At 42.9% G+C, this 17,139-nt stretch overlaps 1 protein-coding gene across 4 annotated transcripts in view; it reads left to right on the top strand.

Annotated features, from left to right (window-relative positions):
• ENO4 (enolase 4) overlaps positions 1 to 17,139 on the top strand; it is a 50,600-nt gene that overhangs the window by 13,358 nt on the left and 20,103 nt on the right. For all 4 annotated transcript variants that reach the window (XM_061635894.1, XM_061635896.1, XM_061635895.1 and 1 more), the window contains exons 4-7: positions 3,213 to 3,355; positions 9,715 to 9,884; positions 10,557 to 10,688; positions 12,084 to 12,149. In XM_061635894.1, coding sequence (XP_061491878.1) covers positions 3,213 to 3,355; positions 9,715 to 9,884; positions 10,557 to 10,688; positions 12,084 to 12,149 — 511 coding nt within the window. The remainder of the gene's footprint in view (positions 1 to 3,212; positions 3,356 to 9,714; positions 9,885 to 10,556; positions 10,689 to 12,083; positions 12,150 to 17,139) is intronic.

Genomic DNA, 17,139 nt, shown 5'->3' with positions numbered 1-17,139 from the left:
TTCTAAATGACAATCAAGGTTAATCAGGTCACATTATGGGATGCTTTAAAAGCTGTTCTTCAAGGACTATGCATCAGGGAAGCTTCTTCTTTAAAGAAACAACAAACCCAGCAAGATTACTGTTGACTCAGGACATCTCCAAACTAGAGGCAGAACACAAATGCCTGACATCTTTGAAAGTCTACTAAACTTTAACAAGTAAACAGGCAGAACTCCAGGCATTGGACATTGACTACATAAACTCTGCTATGACACATTTGAATGGGAAATACTATGAGTTTGGTAATAAATGCTCCAAACTTTTGGCAGGAGCACTCAAAAAGAAAAATAGTCAAAACAGGGTAGGCAAAATAATGAATGCTTGTGGTCACTCTCTTTACACAACAATGTCTATCAACGACTCTTTTATGCATTTTTATCAGGAGCTTTATGAATCTGACAGGCCTCTCAAGAGGACATTAAACAATGGATTCAAAGGGTGCATCTGAAGCCCCTGAGCCAACAGCATATGGAAATGTTGGATGCCCCAGTAATGGCTCTTGAAGTAGAAAACATTATTAAACAACTTAAGTGGGGGAAACCCCAGGTCTTGACAGTTCTGGGTGTGAAATATACAAAGAGTTTAAAGGGGTCTTGGTATCTAGGTTGGTGTCACTGTTTAACAATATTATGCAAGGAGGTGCAATGTCTGCTTCTTGGATGGAGGCTAGACTGGTGGTCATCACAAAACCAGACAAAGACGTTAGCTTGTTAGGTTCTTATCGTCTGATTGCTCTCATAAATCAGGACGCTAAGATCCTATTGGCAGTATTAGCAGCCCAACTAACCCTTTTTATAGGAAATCATGTACATATGGATCAGAAAGGATTTGTGCTAACAAGGCAAATTTATCAGGCGAGTCTTGAATTTGATCTTCAAAAGCTCAAAAGATTGCTGCCCACTCACATTACTTTCACTAGACATTTACAAGGCCTTTGATTAGGTGGAATGGCCCTTTCTTTTAGAGTTGTTAAAGACTCTAAACTTTGGCCCTGGAGTTCTTAAAGTGATTGGCCAGACTCCAAAGCTAAAGTATGAGTAAATGGCCTTGACTTGCCATTTTTTTCACTAAGCAGAGGCACCAGGCAGGATTGCCCGCTATCTCCTACACTCTTTATAGTGGTAATGGAAACATTGGCAAATGTCAGCAGGAATGAAAAAAATGGTGGTGCACACCATGTTATTAATATGTTTGCTGATGGCACATTATTAATGTTGTAAAATCCTATTACAGCACTTGATAGATTACAAACCATCCTTACCAATTTTAAGACAGCAACTGGTCTTGAGGTCAATTACACACAGTCATCAATGTTATGTCTGAGAGTATCACATGCTATACAGCAACAACTGTGAGAACAATTTGGGCTAAATGCAAGATCGGACGATTTTAAATATCTTTGTGTTTTAGTGATAAAAGAATTATGCCAACTTAAGAAACAATTTTGATCCTTTGGTGAAGAAGCTTAGGCAGGATTTAAGGAAATGCAGAAGTTGAATTTGACTGGCTTGTAAGAATATCAGTGGTTAAAATGATGCTCCTGCTTAAGCTCCTTTTGCTATTCCAGGTACTCCTCATACAAATTGAAAAAGGAGTTATGTGTAAATGGCAGAAACTTTTGAATATGTTTATTCATGCAGGCAAGTGTTTGAGGGTCAGTAGAACCATTACATATTCCTAACAGGTGGTCTGGACATACCTTATCTTCAGTATTATTATTATGCTTGTCATCTCAAGCAATTGCTCCATATAATAAGAGAGACCCTAATGTTGACTGGCTGGCTCTGGAGCTGGAAGCAGATCCATTTTATTACAACCATTTTTAAAGGTCACTTCTCCTAAGTTGCATGAAATTGACAATCCCTTTTATAAGGCTACACTAATGGTATGGGGGGAAATGGTCTGGAACAATGGCACCTCGTGATTCTCCGTTAATTTCCTTTTTATATCATCCGCTGTTTTGAGATGATAATAAGCTTAAACAATATGAGAAATGGGATAAAAGGGGGCTTTATAGAGTACATGATGTGTTTAAAGATGGAGGTCCTTTATCTAGAGAGCAAATCAGAATACAGCTTGCTGATGGGCCTCCAACTTGGTTTCAATTAGCCCAAATAAGGTATTTCAGCACTAAGACTGTCCATCTACTCACCACTCATAGGAGTCTAACCTTTTAAAAAAATATTGTGTCAAAATGGATGAAGACTTAATCATTCCTATACAAAATTTTGATGTCAAGTTCATTACTGACCCTTAGGGGACTAAAGGCTAAATGGGAGGATGATATTAACATATAAATTGAAGAAAAGTAATGACAATTAATGTGGTCTAAACCACCTCTAAAAACTATCTCAACCTGGGTACAAGAGACTATGCTAAAGATTGTCTACAGATGGTACTGCACTGATCAAATTAAAACAATTTTAGCTCATCAGATTTGTGCTGGGGAGGTTTAATGTGTAGTGGTTACTATCATATGTAGTGGGACTGCCCAGTTGTCCAATCTTTGTGGCAGAGAGTTTTTCAAGATAACTCTGCAGTTGTCAGCAAATAATTCTAGTGACCTAAGCCTTAGCATTTCTTTCATTATATCTGGATGCTCTGGTCAGTATCACTAATAAAGCACTGATAACCTTTATGCTAGCAGTAGCACGACTTGAAATTGCACAGCATTGGCAATACACCTCCCCCTGCACCATTCAGGTTTGGTGGGCAAAGTTACAGGAGTTAGCATTAGCTGAAAAGTTAACTGAAGTAAATAGAATAAGTAGAGGAACACAATTTAAGGATACTTTCATTACTATCTGGCTCCCACTTATGACCTACGTATCTGACAAAAAAGGAATAAAACCTCCAGAGTTTCAAATGTCTTTCTGGTATGATTTATTGCTAAAACATTTATGGATGTAATTTTTTTCAGGATTTTCTGGTTTGCTTCTATAATGTAACACTTACCTGTATGTGTTTCACCAGTACTGTATACTCAACCTTCTGCTGGTTTTGTAGTATACTATGTTCTGTTGTTGGGGTTTCCCCCCACCATCTTTTTTCTTTTCTTTTTCTTTTTTTTGTAGTTATTTCTTGTTTCAAAAACAATAAAAATTATATAGAAAAAAGAAGTTTCTTGATGTTCTAAAGCAACCAGTGGCCATGTCATTTCCTTTTACTACAGTGAATATTTTGCAAAGAAAGCAGAAGAAGACAAAGAAAGAAGGGAAGCTGAAAAGGAAAAAGAAAAAGAAAGCCAGGAAGCAGAGTTTCCTATTTCTTCATCTACTACAGCACCTTCTGGGAAAAAAAAATCAAACAAACCAGGTTATAGAGTGGAATTTGTATCTCTAAAGAAGATAGCATCCCTTTTAGTAAATAGGCATTTGGGCTTGTATCCAGCAAAGTTGCCCTGTTCATGCCAAGACTTCTGCTTGTGCAATGGAACTTCCCCTCCCTGTCCTCTCCCTGTGTGCCCCTCGCACAACCCCCCCCCCAATCTGCTCTGAAGGGTTTGGTGAATCCCAGGAACGGATTTGGAAGACACATGGTGGAGGGAGGAGAGGGAGGGGAAGTTCAGTTGCACAAGCAAAAGTTCTTGCATGAATTGGATGACTGCTGGATACAACCCTACATTTTTCTTACATAGGCTTGTGGAAGGGAGAGACAGATCTGCATGGCAGTTCAAAGTATGCTTTAGTTTTGTTTTCATCTCATTTTTAGAAATTTTATTGACATTTTATTAATGTTGTATTTTTAATGTTTTTAAGTAAGTCACTCAGAGATTTTTATTATGCTAAGGGGTATAAAAATGTTATAAATAAATAAATGGAACTTTGCACAGGACACCCCTACTAATCCTATATTCTTTCCTGCATTACCCTCCAACCTTCAACATGCCGCCTTGGGCTCCTGCTGGGAGGAAGGGCAAGATATAAATGTAATAACTAAATAAACATGTTTTGTGTCCCCATATCAGACTGCATGCTGGACTTCATGATCCCAAGTAAAGCCATGACAGCTGCAGATTGGGGGTAGGGGTGGTAATAGAATCATTGGCAATCACTCATGGCCGAGTAAGATTGTCTTCCAAGATAAGGTCTTTAACAGTGGGTCCCTAAGTGACTGTGGAAGCAATTCTGGATCCACACAGCCTCCCACAGTGAGGACATAGGTTTCCAGATGGAAGATGGTCGCGATGAAGATTTGTTTGACGTGCCTTCTGCTTAGCTCGTTTGTCCCATTCGCCCTGTATTCGTGCTTCTTCAAAGTCCATGGCACCTTTGACAATAGCCAACCTCCATTTGGGACGTTCATGGGCCAAGACTTCCCAGTTGTCAATGTTCATGTTACATTTTTTTAGATTTGCTTTAAGAACATCTTTAAACCTCTTTTTCTGTCCACCGATGTTCCGTTTTCCATCCTTACGTAGGGAGTAAAGTAGCTGCTTTGGAAGACGGTGATTAGGCATTCGAACAACATGGATGGTCCAGTGAAGTTGGTGTTGAAGGATCATTGTTTCAACACTGGTAGTCTTTGCTTCTTCCAAAATGCTAACATTAGTCTGTCTGTCTTCCCAAGTAATTTGCAGAATTTTACAGAGGCAGCATTGGTGGAACCTTTCAAGAAGTTGGGAGTGGCGTTTATAAATGGTCCATGTTTCACAGGCATACAGTAAGGTTGGTAGTACAATGGCTTTGTACATAAACATTTTGGTCTCCCTGCGAATATCCTGATCCTCGAACACTCTATGCTTCATTCGGGAGAATGTGGCACTTGCAGAGCTCAGATGATGTTGAATTTCAGCATCAATGTCAGCTTTTACAGAGAGATGGCTGCCGAGATAGGGGAAGTGATCAACATTCTGCAATGTCACACCATTAAGCTGGATTGTTGGTGCTACAGAGGGACTAGTTCGCACCTGTTGATGAAGCCCTTTGGTTTTTTTAATATTAAGTGAGAGCCCAAGCTTTCCATATGCTTCTGCAAAGACATTTAGGATAGTTTGAAGATCTTCCTCTGAATGTGCAGAGACTACATTATCATCGGCATATTGAAGTTCTACGACAGAGGTTGACATTACCTTTTTGCTTTCAGCCAGTGAGATTAAAAAGCTTTCCATCTGTTCGATATATGATTTCCACACCAGTAGGAAGTTTCCCCTCAATAAGGTGTAGAATCATAGCAATGAAGATAGGAAATAAGGTTGGAGCAATGACGCATCCCTGTTTTATGCCTGATCCGACTCTGAATGGATTGCTCTGAAAGCCATTATTATCCAAAATTGTTGCTGTCATGTTGTCATGAAGGAGTAGCAAAATATTCACAAATTTATCAGGGCATCCAGTTTTCAGAAGGATGGTCCAGAGAGCAGTTCGATTCACAGTGTCAAAGGCCTTAGTCAGATCAATAAACGCCATATATATAAAGGTCGATTCTGCTCCCGGCATATTTCTTGAAGCTGTCGTGCAGTGAAGATCATGTTCACTGTCCCCCTGGAAGTGCGGAAACCATTTTGAGATTCGGGGAGGACATCCTCTGAGATTAGCAGGAAGCGATTTGCGAGGATCCTTGCAAGGATTTTACCTGCGGTAGCAAAAAGAGAGATACCTCGATAGTTCCTGCAATCTGTTCTATCACCCTTCTTAAAAAGGGTGATAATTATGGTGTCCCTAAAGTCTTCCGGGATCTCCTCCCTCATCCAGATTTTTTTGATGAGCTTATGAAGTTGTTGTGTAAGTTCAGGCCCACCTTCTTTAAAGACTTCAAGAGGAATCCCATCAGGTCCACTAGCTTTGTAGTTCTTCATTTGATTGATGGCTTTACTGACTTCATCCAAATTAGGGGATACTGCAAGCTCGTCTCTAGTTTGTTGTTGTGGAATTTGCATGAAGACCTCATCAGCCATGATAGAGTTACGATTCAGGAGGTTGTGGTAATGCTCTTTCCAGCGCAGTGCAATAGACTCTTTATCCTTAAGAAGTGTGCTACCATCCATTGAACGTAAGGGATTTGTACCGTAATTTGTTGGTCCGTAGATGGCCTTTGTGACATTAAAAAAGCCCCATGCATCATGAGCATCTGCAAAATGCTGGCTTTCTTGAGCTTTCTTTATCCACCAGGCTTTCTTAAGTTCTCTAGTCCTTCTTTGGACCTCAGCCTTTGCACTGGCATAGATTTTTTTCGTAGCAGCACAGTTAATGTCTTTCTGCCATATCTGGAAGGCTTTCCTTTTCTTGTCGATGATATGTTCAATCTCACTATCATTCTCATCAAACCAATCATGATGTTTCTTAGTTTGGTATCCAATAGTTTGTTCACATGCTACAATAATGGATGTGTTCAGTTTAATCCAGTGTTCCTCAACATTTTCAGGGAGTTCATCAGTAGATGTTTCTTGAGAGTTGTTTGAAAGCAGGCTCGGTTAATAGGATCTTGAAGGGCATGGGTGTTCATTTTACGCCTTGGTCTTCTTCCTTAGAGCCTACGTTGAGAAACAATATTAATGGCCATAGTGGATCGAATTAATCGGTGATCTGTCCAGCAGTAGTCAGCACTCGTCATGGCCCTAGTGAGGAGTACATCACGACAATCTCTGGCACGGACAATTACATAATCCAGGAGATGCCAGTGTTTTGACCGAGGGTGCTTCCATGATGTTTTAAATTTATTTTTCTGATGAAAGAGTGTGTTTGTAATAACAAGATTATGCTCTGCGCATTTAGTCAGAAGTAGAATGCCATTCAGGTTGCTATTGCCAACTCCTTCTTTCCCAATGGTTTCTGGTCATAAATCAAAATCGCGAAATCTTGCATTGAAATTACCCAAGAGGATTATCCTCCTTGGGTATCTCTGATAAGAGGGTGTCCAGCTGGTTATAAAAATTTTCCTTGATGTCTTCATCAGCATCTAATGTTGGTGGCGGTGCATAAGCACTTAGAATAGTTGCCTGCTAGTTTTTGGCAAGTTTTAACCAGAGAGTTGAGAGTCATTCATTAATGCCAATAGGAACTTCTGATAAGAGCGTCACAAGATTATTGTTAATAGCAAAGCCTACTCCGTGTATTTGTCATTCTTGTTCAGGCAGTCCTTTCCAGAAGAAGGTATAATCTCCTTTTTCTTCCTTCAGTTGTCCTTCTGCTGCTCTTTGTGTTTCTTGGAGTGCTGCTATGTCAATATTAAAACGTCTCAACTTCCTCCCAATGATGGCAGTCCTGCATTCAGGACATTAACTATCTGTATTGTCCAGCAATGTCCGTATATTCCATGTTCCAAAATTCAATTGTCTTTTGCGACCGCTAAGTGGTGACCCCACTGGATGTGGTAATCCACTCAGGGAGAGAGATGAGGCAGACTGTGTTTAGGGCACCTTTTCTAGCCCCCTCCCCATACGGGGTTAGCAGAGTGGATCCTGAATAGGACTGCTCAGTTGTGGATATAGCTGCCGAACTACTCAACTGCCTCGGTCCTTGAGCCAGAGCGACTGAGTCTGTATCCACCACCCATGTGCCGGTCCATGACTAGGGGCTTCCGGATTTCACAGTCCTGCCCCCGTTGCCATTCGCCTATCACTATGGGATTAGATTATTAGATGATGATCTGAACAATAATTGCTTGCTTCTATTGCTATATGAGATTCCCAAATGGGGGTCACATAGGCAAAAGAAAAGAAAAAGACTGCATTAAATGGTCTTCAATTCTAGCTCTCTTGTCTTGGGTGATGCCAAATGTGCACTACCTGAATGTCAAATAGGATCCCCAAGCTACATTCTTTGTTCTGACATAGGAGCATGCATCCTAGTTCCTTGATTTAGTTCATTTTATTAAGAATAAAATTAATAGATGGACATGGAAGAGTACACCTTCTGCTGTGACATTGGGTTGACCAGCTTTGGCAGGAAAACAGCACAGTGGAAGAGTGCTGAGAGTATGCCCTTGCCATACTGTTTCGCTTTAGTCTGGAGTGCCAGCTGATCTGGCTGCCAGCCAGGGCTGTGCTGCCAACTATTTGATAAGAGCCTCCTACAATAATGTTTCATTTATGAAAACAGCATCCAAATAATACGGACCCTTTGGTGCAAGTGTCTTTAGGATCTGGCACCCATTACCCCTGAGGCAAATGTGTCAAGTGCTTATTTCCTTATTACCCTTTTGCTTAGTTAGTGTGACCTGTTCATGATTAGGTAAAGAGGGGAAAGTGTTTTATGTTCATCTACTCTCTAACATTTCATATAATTCACAAATGTCATAATATATAGTAGTGGAAGTTTGTATTTATACGTTTTTATACCTTTGCATCACTAATTATTTTATTTACCATTATTGATTTTTTAGTGAATATAACAAGCTCATTTTTACTTTCCTTGAAGAAAAGTTACTGGAATATTAATAGGCTCACTAGTGGATAATTAAACTGATTTCTGAGAATTTTTGAAGAACACATCATGTTCAGACTCTGTTGCTTCATGCTTGACACCTCACTCATTATTTTCTTTGCTGTGCATTCTGGGCCTAAGAAGGGTCAAATCTATGATGAGCTTCAAATTAAAGACCTTTTTAGTTGTGTCTCCACATAGAGTTCCATAGTTGCACTTGGTAGCGTTTATGTTCTGCTGTTGAAAAGTGCTGTTAAGTGCTTGGATTAACAGGTCAGATTTTCAAAGGCATTCAGCACCCACAAGTAGTGTTGGATTTTCAAAAGATGCCAGCTCCTATTTGGGAATCAAAGCAAACCATTGGATGATAAGGATTTGAGGACATAAATGTCACAGTGGGAGCTGATGGTTGCAAAGCTCTATACCTCAAAAATCTAGTCATTATTGAGGTCTCTAAGTGGGAGCTGAGTAATTTTCAAAATCTATCCTGGATTCTTAAGTTTTTGCATGTAAAATGTTTGGAAAGTCCGGATGTAAGGGTGTTAGAAGATGAAGGGCATAATGTCAAAAATCAAAGAAGAGAAAATAAAAGGGAAGGGTTCTATCCAAGATTAAAACAAACCTTCAGTACAGAAGTTGAAATATCAGATTATAATGTCTAAGAATAGACCTGGCGCAAGTCTAAAATAGACATGTGACAGCATGGACTGTAGCCTCCACTGTGAGAGGAACACCTCTTGCTGTCCAGTACCCAAGCTTGGGAAGCCTGCATAATTTGTTTTTGTTTTTAACAGTGTTGTAAGTCACTTGGAGACCTTCGAATAGCAAGCAACTAACAAATCTGAATAATAATAATAATAATAATAATAGATTCTGTGAGGTGGGCAAGAGCATCCACCTGCCAATAATATGACATCATATAGATCTGGTCCCTGGAGCCAAAAGCCTGGCCTATAATGATAAGTAATACATCTCTCCCCTTCATGACTAGGGCAGTTTTGGAACTGCAGTTTCCCCATTCTTTTTATTTGTTTGGCTACAGTGAGGAATTAAGAGAGTTTTAATAGGCTTTTCCCCACATAGTGAGACTCACCCTTCCTATTATATTGGTATGGTTAGCCTGTCAATGCATTATTGGGGCTGGTACATTGATTAGCATCAAGAGGGAAGTCACTCCTTTTGTTTTTCAAAAATTATTGCCTACTATGCAGGCTAACCTTAGCAGAAAGAATTCAATTGCCAGTATTTTACTTACTCATGTGATATTGATATTGTAAGCAGAAAGCAATAAACATGTTTTCTTGTTCTCAGGAAAGAAGGTGTCTTTGCCAGAGAAGCCAGTCCTGCCTGCAGAACCCACTGAACCTGTAGTTATGGGTAGTATGGCTATTGGGTGTATATCACTTGCTGTTGCAAAGACTGCTGCAACTCTTCGTGACATGCCTTTGTACTTACATGTTGCTTTGCTGAAACACAATCAGGTACTTGTTAGGATTTTGGCATTTTGCTCAAATTGTTCCAGAATTATCCCATTCAAGATGAGAATAAGAAATAACCTAGACAGATTTGCAGTCTAGGATCTGTGAAATCTTGTACTTATGTACGTGGGATTTGGATCACAACCATATTCTAGTACAAGTATTATGCAAGCTTGGCTTAGCTCTGCTCTGACTTTCTGTTGCCAGAATCCATAGGAATGGTCATAATGATCCTGATGTCTCTGTGCTAGAGCCAGGACCAAGCAATAACCTTGTGTATTGCTACACTAATTTTGTGATGTATAAGGAATCACTTTGGTTTTAATTTTAGAGGCATTCAGATGCCCTTTGCTGACCATGGTGACTTCATTTACTGGGGCATGTGCTGTTGACTAGCAAGTAAGCCACCGAGAGAACTTTATGATATGGAATGGCATATGAATGCCTTAAGTAAGTAAATAATGTGGAATAATCAAGTTGTATCTTGCTCGTCAGCCACAGCTGCAGCAGTACTATAGTATTTATGGGCACTTGTAATTATCTTCCATTCTAATCCAGATGATGTGCAAGGTAATTCACAATATTCATTAAACACAATAAAAGCAGACCTATAGAATAAACTTTTTTTGTAAAGTGAACTCTAGGGAAGACATCCCATTACTTTTTCCATTTTAGGAGTTGCCTAAAGAACTGGCTATGCCTTTGCCGATGACAACGGTTTTGAGTTGTGGAAAATCGTCACCTGGAAAACTGAATCTTATGAAAGAAGTGATGCTCATACCTCCTTCCTGGTTAACGATTAAACAAGTACTGCATGCTGCTGTTTTCACTTTTGATCATAATAAACACAAAATTGAAAAGCAGTAAGACATAATGTAAGAAGTAAATATTGCTTATATAGGACATAATCCTACATCTAGTTATGTATGCTTATGCCTGTTCATTTCAGTTGGAGTAACAGTGAACAACCGGGTGTAGGATTGAAGCCTTACTTGTTACATTCGTGATATAATTGCAAATTATGTGGGTTTAAAAAAATTAAATAACAGGCATAGGGGTTAGTTGTCTTCAGGAATGCAGTGTGTATGGAGTGGGTTTTAGCCTTCTCTCCCCATCTGTGATATTGGTGAAAACTGCCCCCCATGTGGTAATCAGCAATAGGAAAATGTCTCATTGGCACTCGCCTTCGCACCTGGTATTATTTTTTTACAATGACATGATTGTTAATCACATCATTCGTGTAAAATGTAATTAGGTTTTTACAGTTTTTGTCAACCGTCCTCCAAAGTAACTTTTTTTTAACCTTGCCCCTCCCTCAAATTAATGATGTATGACAGAACACTCGTGTTATTGCTCAAGAGAAATGAAGCCGTGAGTAAGATGGAAAACAGCTTTAATTAGATATGATAAACACCTTTTGAACCAAATGGGAATTAGAGTAGTTCCCCAGTTATCACACCTATAAGTGCTCCTAAATGGAAAAGTGTTAAAGTATATGTTAATTCTTTCACACAACAACATGTGTCAGAACAAAACTAACTCTAAACCACAGTGATAGTTGCGTGTTGGGGCATCTGATTATAATCTTGTATCCTGTTCAGCACCAAGGTAAACTCGAGCAATACCACTTTTTCCAGGGAGATGGAGCTTGAGTGACATACCCCCACAAAGCAGTATGATTTCAGAAGTTAGTATGCTCCTGGCTAGTGTTGCTCACTAGCCATGGCCTGGATGTCTACAGTCCCAGACTCCCTATATGCTGCTTTCTTTCTGTTAATATCTGAATTTACCTACCTGGCAGAACTTGAGATACTCTACATGTTGTATATAACATTTCCACTGGTGTTATGTTTATTACAGTAATTGGGTATCATCCAACTAAACAGTTCCTTTAGCACAAAAACTTTTAGCTGCACAATGGGACTTCTGTAACCCTCACCCTGTGCCCTCTAGTCTGTGTTGGAGTTTTCCCCAACCCTCCGCAGCAGATTTATGGGATATGTAGGGGGCATGTGGGGAGAGGACAAGGCAGGGAAGTTCCATTGCACAGCTAAGAGTCGTTGCACTAGAGGAAATGTTTAACTAGATACCACCCAATATCTGCTGTTTAAGGAGCATATTAGTGACTTTTTTTAAAGGTTAATTTTTTTAAAAAATTATAGAAAAAATCATGCTTTTGAAAGCTATATATTTATTTTTCAGGGTATAGAAAGATGTGTGGATATTCAGAAACAAATGATAAAGTTGCTGGGACAAATGGCCAACGTGGTAAGATAACAACATATAAAGTAATCTATTTCTGATTTTCAGGAGTGAAGTGTCATTTTTTATGTTCAAAACAGCAGCACCCACATACAAGAAGGAGATATCAGCAGGCTTGGGGGAGCCCCAAAGTTTACAGAGGCGCAAAGCATCTTTGGGAAAAAACTCTAAGATGGGGAGATTTTCCATAGGAAGTGGGCCATCACTGTGGGAAATAGTTCCACCTATCGTGCGAAGGCAAGAATGTTTTTGAAGTCAAGACTAGGGACGTCATGCCCCTCCCACTCTCCAGTTCATTCTTGCCTTCGTACGAACAAGATTGGAATTTCACGTAGCATTTAGCTAAGTCTCGTATCTGTTTCTCTTTTTCTCTTCAAAACCTTTTTTCTGTTTTTTGTGTCTAGCCTACTGAGGATCCCCTCAGAGACCGCGGCTGCGGCTCTCTTCCCCCTTTCCTCAGGGCTATTTAATTTCTTTTATTCCCTTGATTGGGGTGCTCCCTCTGAGACCGCGGCTGCGGCTCTCTTTATTTTTGCAGTTTCAAGCCCCCTCCCCCCCCCGTAGCCAGGGGGCTCCCTCGGTGACCGCGGCTGCGGTTCTTTTTTTTTTTTAAGATCGCTTTTGATCGCTTGTGAGGGAAGGGGAATCCCTCTCCCTCCCCCCCCCGATCGTTGCCGCGGCTGCGGCTGATCCGATCTCTGCGGGAGCTTGCAGCTGCGGCTCCCGCCGTTACTACCTTACCGCAGATCGCCCTCGCTACGTGGCTTAAATCCCACTGCGAAGGGCTTTACAGACCGCGACGGCGGCTCTCTCTGCGGCGGCTGCCGTGTGTTCCTCTACCTGCTCTTCCAGAGTTTTTTCTAACCGCTACTGCGGCTTTCGGCGAGTCCGTGCTGGCCAGCCCTTCCCCCAGTTCGCTTGCGACGGCCGCCATTGCTCCTTCTCCCTCAGCCCCGTTTTGATAGTTTTTTCCCGCCCGTTTTTTTTTTTTTTCCGGGCGCCATTTTTTGAAATTCAAAATTCCCGCCTTTTTTGTTCCCATCTATTTAGCTTCGGATACCTCCCCCGCAGGCTATCTATCTGTATGTTTGTGTATATGTGCTGCTGACAAACTTACACAAGGCTGATTTACACACATTTTTACTGTGGCTGTAATCATAGTGGCTGAATTGTATTATTAAGGCTGGAGCTCCAATCCTAGTGGGCTGGATTGTATTATCAAGGCTGGAGCTTTAATCCTAGTGGCTGGATTACATTATCAAGGCTGGAGTTTTAATCCTAGTGGCTGGATTACATTATCAAGGCTGGAGCTTTAATCCTAGTGGCTGGATTACATTATCAAGGCTGGAACTTTAATATCAGTGGCTGACTTGTATTAAATCTGATTTACATTACATATCCTGCCCCCTATGGGGCCGTGAACAAGCCAAAAACCCAGCCCACAGCACTAATCTGAGTGTGCCAACTCTAAAACAGCCTATATTATATTAACGCGGATACCTCTGTGCATTCTGCCCCCTCTGTGGCAGTGCATTCGCCATCTGCCAGTGTATCCTACCCCCTCCGTGGTAGTACGCTGTGCCAGTTCGGGTCTTTACATTCTGCCCCCTCCGTGGCAGTGTACTGCACCCAGGTTCATATAAGATGGCAGAACAGCCAGGCATGTCACCATCAACACACATGGTGCCAGATCAGCCAGACATGCCACAATCAGCCAAGCCACAACATACTAACACGTCTAAGACCAGACATGCCAAAGCACTGGCTAAGACAAAACATCTTTCCAGCCATAGTAAACCAAAGCGTCCTCGTTATGTCTCTGTGCCAACAACCACCACAGCACAGACACACGTAAGTGATATTTTCCATTCTCCTGCTACTGCCTCTGACGAGGAAGAGTTTGTTGGCTTTCCCCCTCACGGTTCGCCTAACGAACCTACCTCTGGCTTACCGCCTCAGACATCTGTTCCAACAGCCCACCAGGCACATACATCTCACACATCTGGTCTGCAGCTGTCTCCTGATTTCCTCTCCCAACTCCAAGCCATGCTGGCTTATTTCACACAAATGCAGTCACTACCACAGGTTCCTGCCATACCCCCACTCAACATGGACCAACGCGCGTTCCATGCTGCTCATCCTTCCTGCTCGCCAGATCCCTTCGATGTAGCCAGAGGCAGATGTACGGACGAAGCCTCGTATGCGGAGGAGTTAACTTTCACTGACCATGTTGAAGGAGACGACTGGAGCGACTATTCAGATCATGAGGAGGATACATCGTATCGCTTGTTCAATACCTCAGATTACCATCCGCTCGCATGTAGGGTACTTCATACCCTTGGTCTCCAGACTGCGCCCTCAACTTCATCCGCTCCAACTCTCAAAGGGGCCAAGGTCCTCAAATCCCCTGCACCTACTGAACACTACATCCCGGTGCCGGACCCAATTGCCAAATTAGCTTCCGATGAATGGGCCCACCCGCTCAAAGCTCGACGCTTCAAGAACATGGCTGACAGACTTTACGCCCTAGCCCCAGACTTCGCCACCAAGTTAGAGGTCCCTGGCATAGATGAACCGATCGCTCGCCTCGTTTCACGATCTATCTTGCCCAGGGAAGGGGAATCCCACCTAAAAGATACTACTGAACGTCGAATAGACTTCGCCCTCCGCAAGAACCACGAGGCCACTGCCCTAGCCATGCGTGCCTCCGCCTCAGCCTCCATCTTCTCCAGAGCATCTATGATGTGGCTGGATGACCTTCTAGAGGATGATAACCCTGATCCTGTCGCCTTCAAAAGAGCACTATTGAAATTACGTAAGACAGCAGCTTTTGTGGCCGATGCCACTTTGGATGCCACCCAATTAGGGGCACGAGCCATGACGACTCAAATAGTCGCTCGTCGTACCCTCTGGCTTCGCCACTGGCAAGCTGATTCAGCGGCCAGATTGAACCTGTCCAAGGCCCCTTACTCCGGATCTCTACTCTTCGGCGAGGAAGCTCTAAAGGCAGTTCTGGTTGATCCAAAAGACGCCCATAAACCGGTTCTAGCCACAGTCAAGAACATCGACCACAGGCCCTTCAGGCGATTTCTCTCCTTTCGTTCTAACCAGCCTTTTCGAGGAACGCGGCCAGGAGGACGAGGCCGCGATTTCAGACCCTATGATTCCAACGCATTCAGGGTTTCCTGGAACCGACGCTTCCAGGGCAGAGGTCAGTACCAAGGGCGCAGGGGCAACTCATCGTCCTCATATAGGGGAGGTCCTCGCCTACACAAGTAGTATTAACGCCATCCCCATAGGTGGCAGATTACTTAATTTTGGAGATCGATGGCTGCGCCTTACTAAGGTCTCCTGGATCAGGGACCTCTTCACTTATGGCTATACCATAGAGTTCTGGGCAACCCCATCAGACAGATTCCACCCGTCTCCTTGCCCAAGGGCACCAGCCAGGCACAACATCATGCAGACAGCTATACATCACCTCTTGCACATAGCGGCAATAGAGCCAGTTCCCACAACTGAGAGATCGGAAGGGGTGTACTCCCTCCTATTTGCTGTGCCAAAACGAGATTTATCTTGGAGGGCGGTATTGGATCTCAAGTTTGTCAACCGTTTTGTAACATACCGCAAGTTTAAAATGGAATCTCTCCATTCCATTACCGAGAGTCTGCATGAAGGAGACTTCCTGGCTTCTATCGACCTTAAGGAAGCGTATCTCCATGTACCCATTTGCATAGCCCACAGAAAGTTTCTTTGGTTTGCTTTTGGCCACCAACATTTTCAATATAAAGCGATGCCTTTTGGCCTCTCCTCTGCTCCAAGAGTATTTTCCAAGGTGCTACTCATCCTAGTGGCTTACCTTCGGACCCAAGGGGTTCATATCTACCCATATTTGGATGATCTGCTCATACGGGCCAAATCTGAAGAGCTGGCTCATCATCATTTAATGATCACCCTCAATGTTTTGCAGACCTACGGCTGGCTTGTCAACTTCGACAAAAGCCATCTCCAGCCAACCCAACGCCTACTACATCTTGGGGCAATGTTGGACACCCTGCAGGCAATGGTCTTCCTGGCTCCAGATTGCATCACTGCCATCACAAGCATCGCAAGGTCCCTGATGCAACAAACATCCGCAGACGTCATGCTTCTCGCCAGAGCGCTCGGGATGTTTATCTCCACAATCCACATTGTGCCCTGGGCTCGGGCTCACACTCGGCCCCTTCAGTGGACTCTGTTGCCTTTTCAAAAAGACATTGCCAGCTCCAACCATCGCAAAGTTCGTTTGAGCCCCGCTCTGCGCCTCTCCTTCCGCTGGTGGACCAAGGTTCAACACCTCTCCAAGGGCACGTCGTTCAGAGAATCCCGCAGAACTGTCGTGACCACAGACGCCAGCCTCATAGGTTGGGGAGCCCACTGCAACTCCCAGTACGTTCAAGGGGTTTGGCCCAACGCAGAGCAATCTCGAAGCATCAACTGGCTGGAACTAAAGGCTGTCCACTTGGCTCTATGTCATTTTCAATCTCTGTTCCCTTTGCATCATGTGCTCATTCGAACAGACAACACGTGTGTAAAATCACATTTGAACAGACAGGGTGGCACCAGGTCTCGTCCTCTGCAGGACTTAGCCTCCCTCATCTTTGTCTGGGCAGAACAACATCTACAATCCCTGAAAGCAGAGCACCTCAGAGGGATTTGGAATGTGACAGCAGACTGGCTCAGCAGACAACAGGTCTTCCCAGGAGAATGGAAACTTCATCCAGCCATTTTCCATCGTCTCCAGTGTCGGTTCGGCGCCCTCTCAGTCGACCTGTTTGCTTCCAGTCACAATTGCCAGCTTCCAAGGTACTTTGCTCGATACCTGGACTCAACAGCAGAAGCAGTGGATGCTCTGACAACACCGTGGCCAGACGGTCTATTGTACGCCTTTCCTCCCATACCATTGTTAGCCAAAACCTTGAGGAAGGCGTGAACCGAAAGGGCACAGCTGGTTCTG

The sequence above is a fragment of the Rhineura floridana genome, chromosome 7 (genome assembly GCF_030035675.1).
Source record: "Rhineura floridana isolate rRhiFlo1 chromosome 7, rRhiFlo1.hap2, whole genome shotgun sequence".
Taxonomy (NCBI): domain Eukaryota; kingdom Metazoa; phylum Chordata; class Lepidosauria; order Squamata; family Rhineuridae; genus Rhineura; species Rhineura floridana.
Note: the sequence above shows the minus strand (reverse complement) of the source record. Positions and strands in the feature narration are given on the sequence as shown.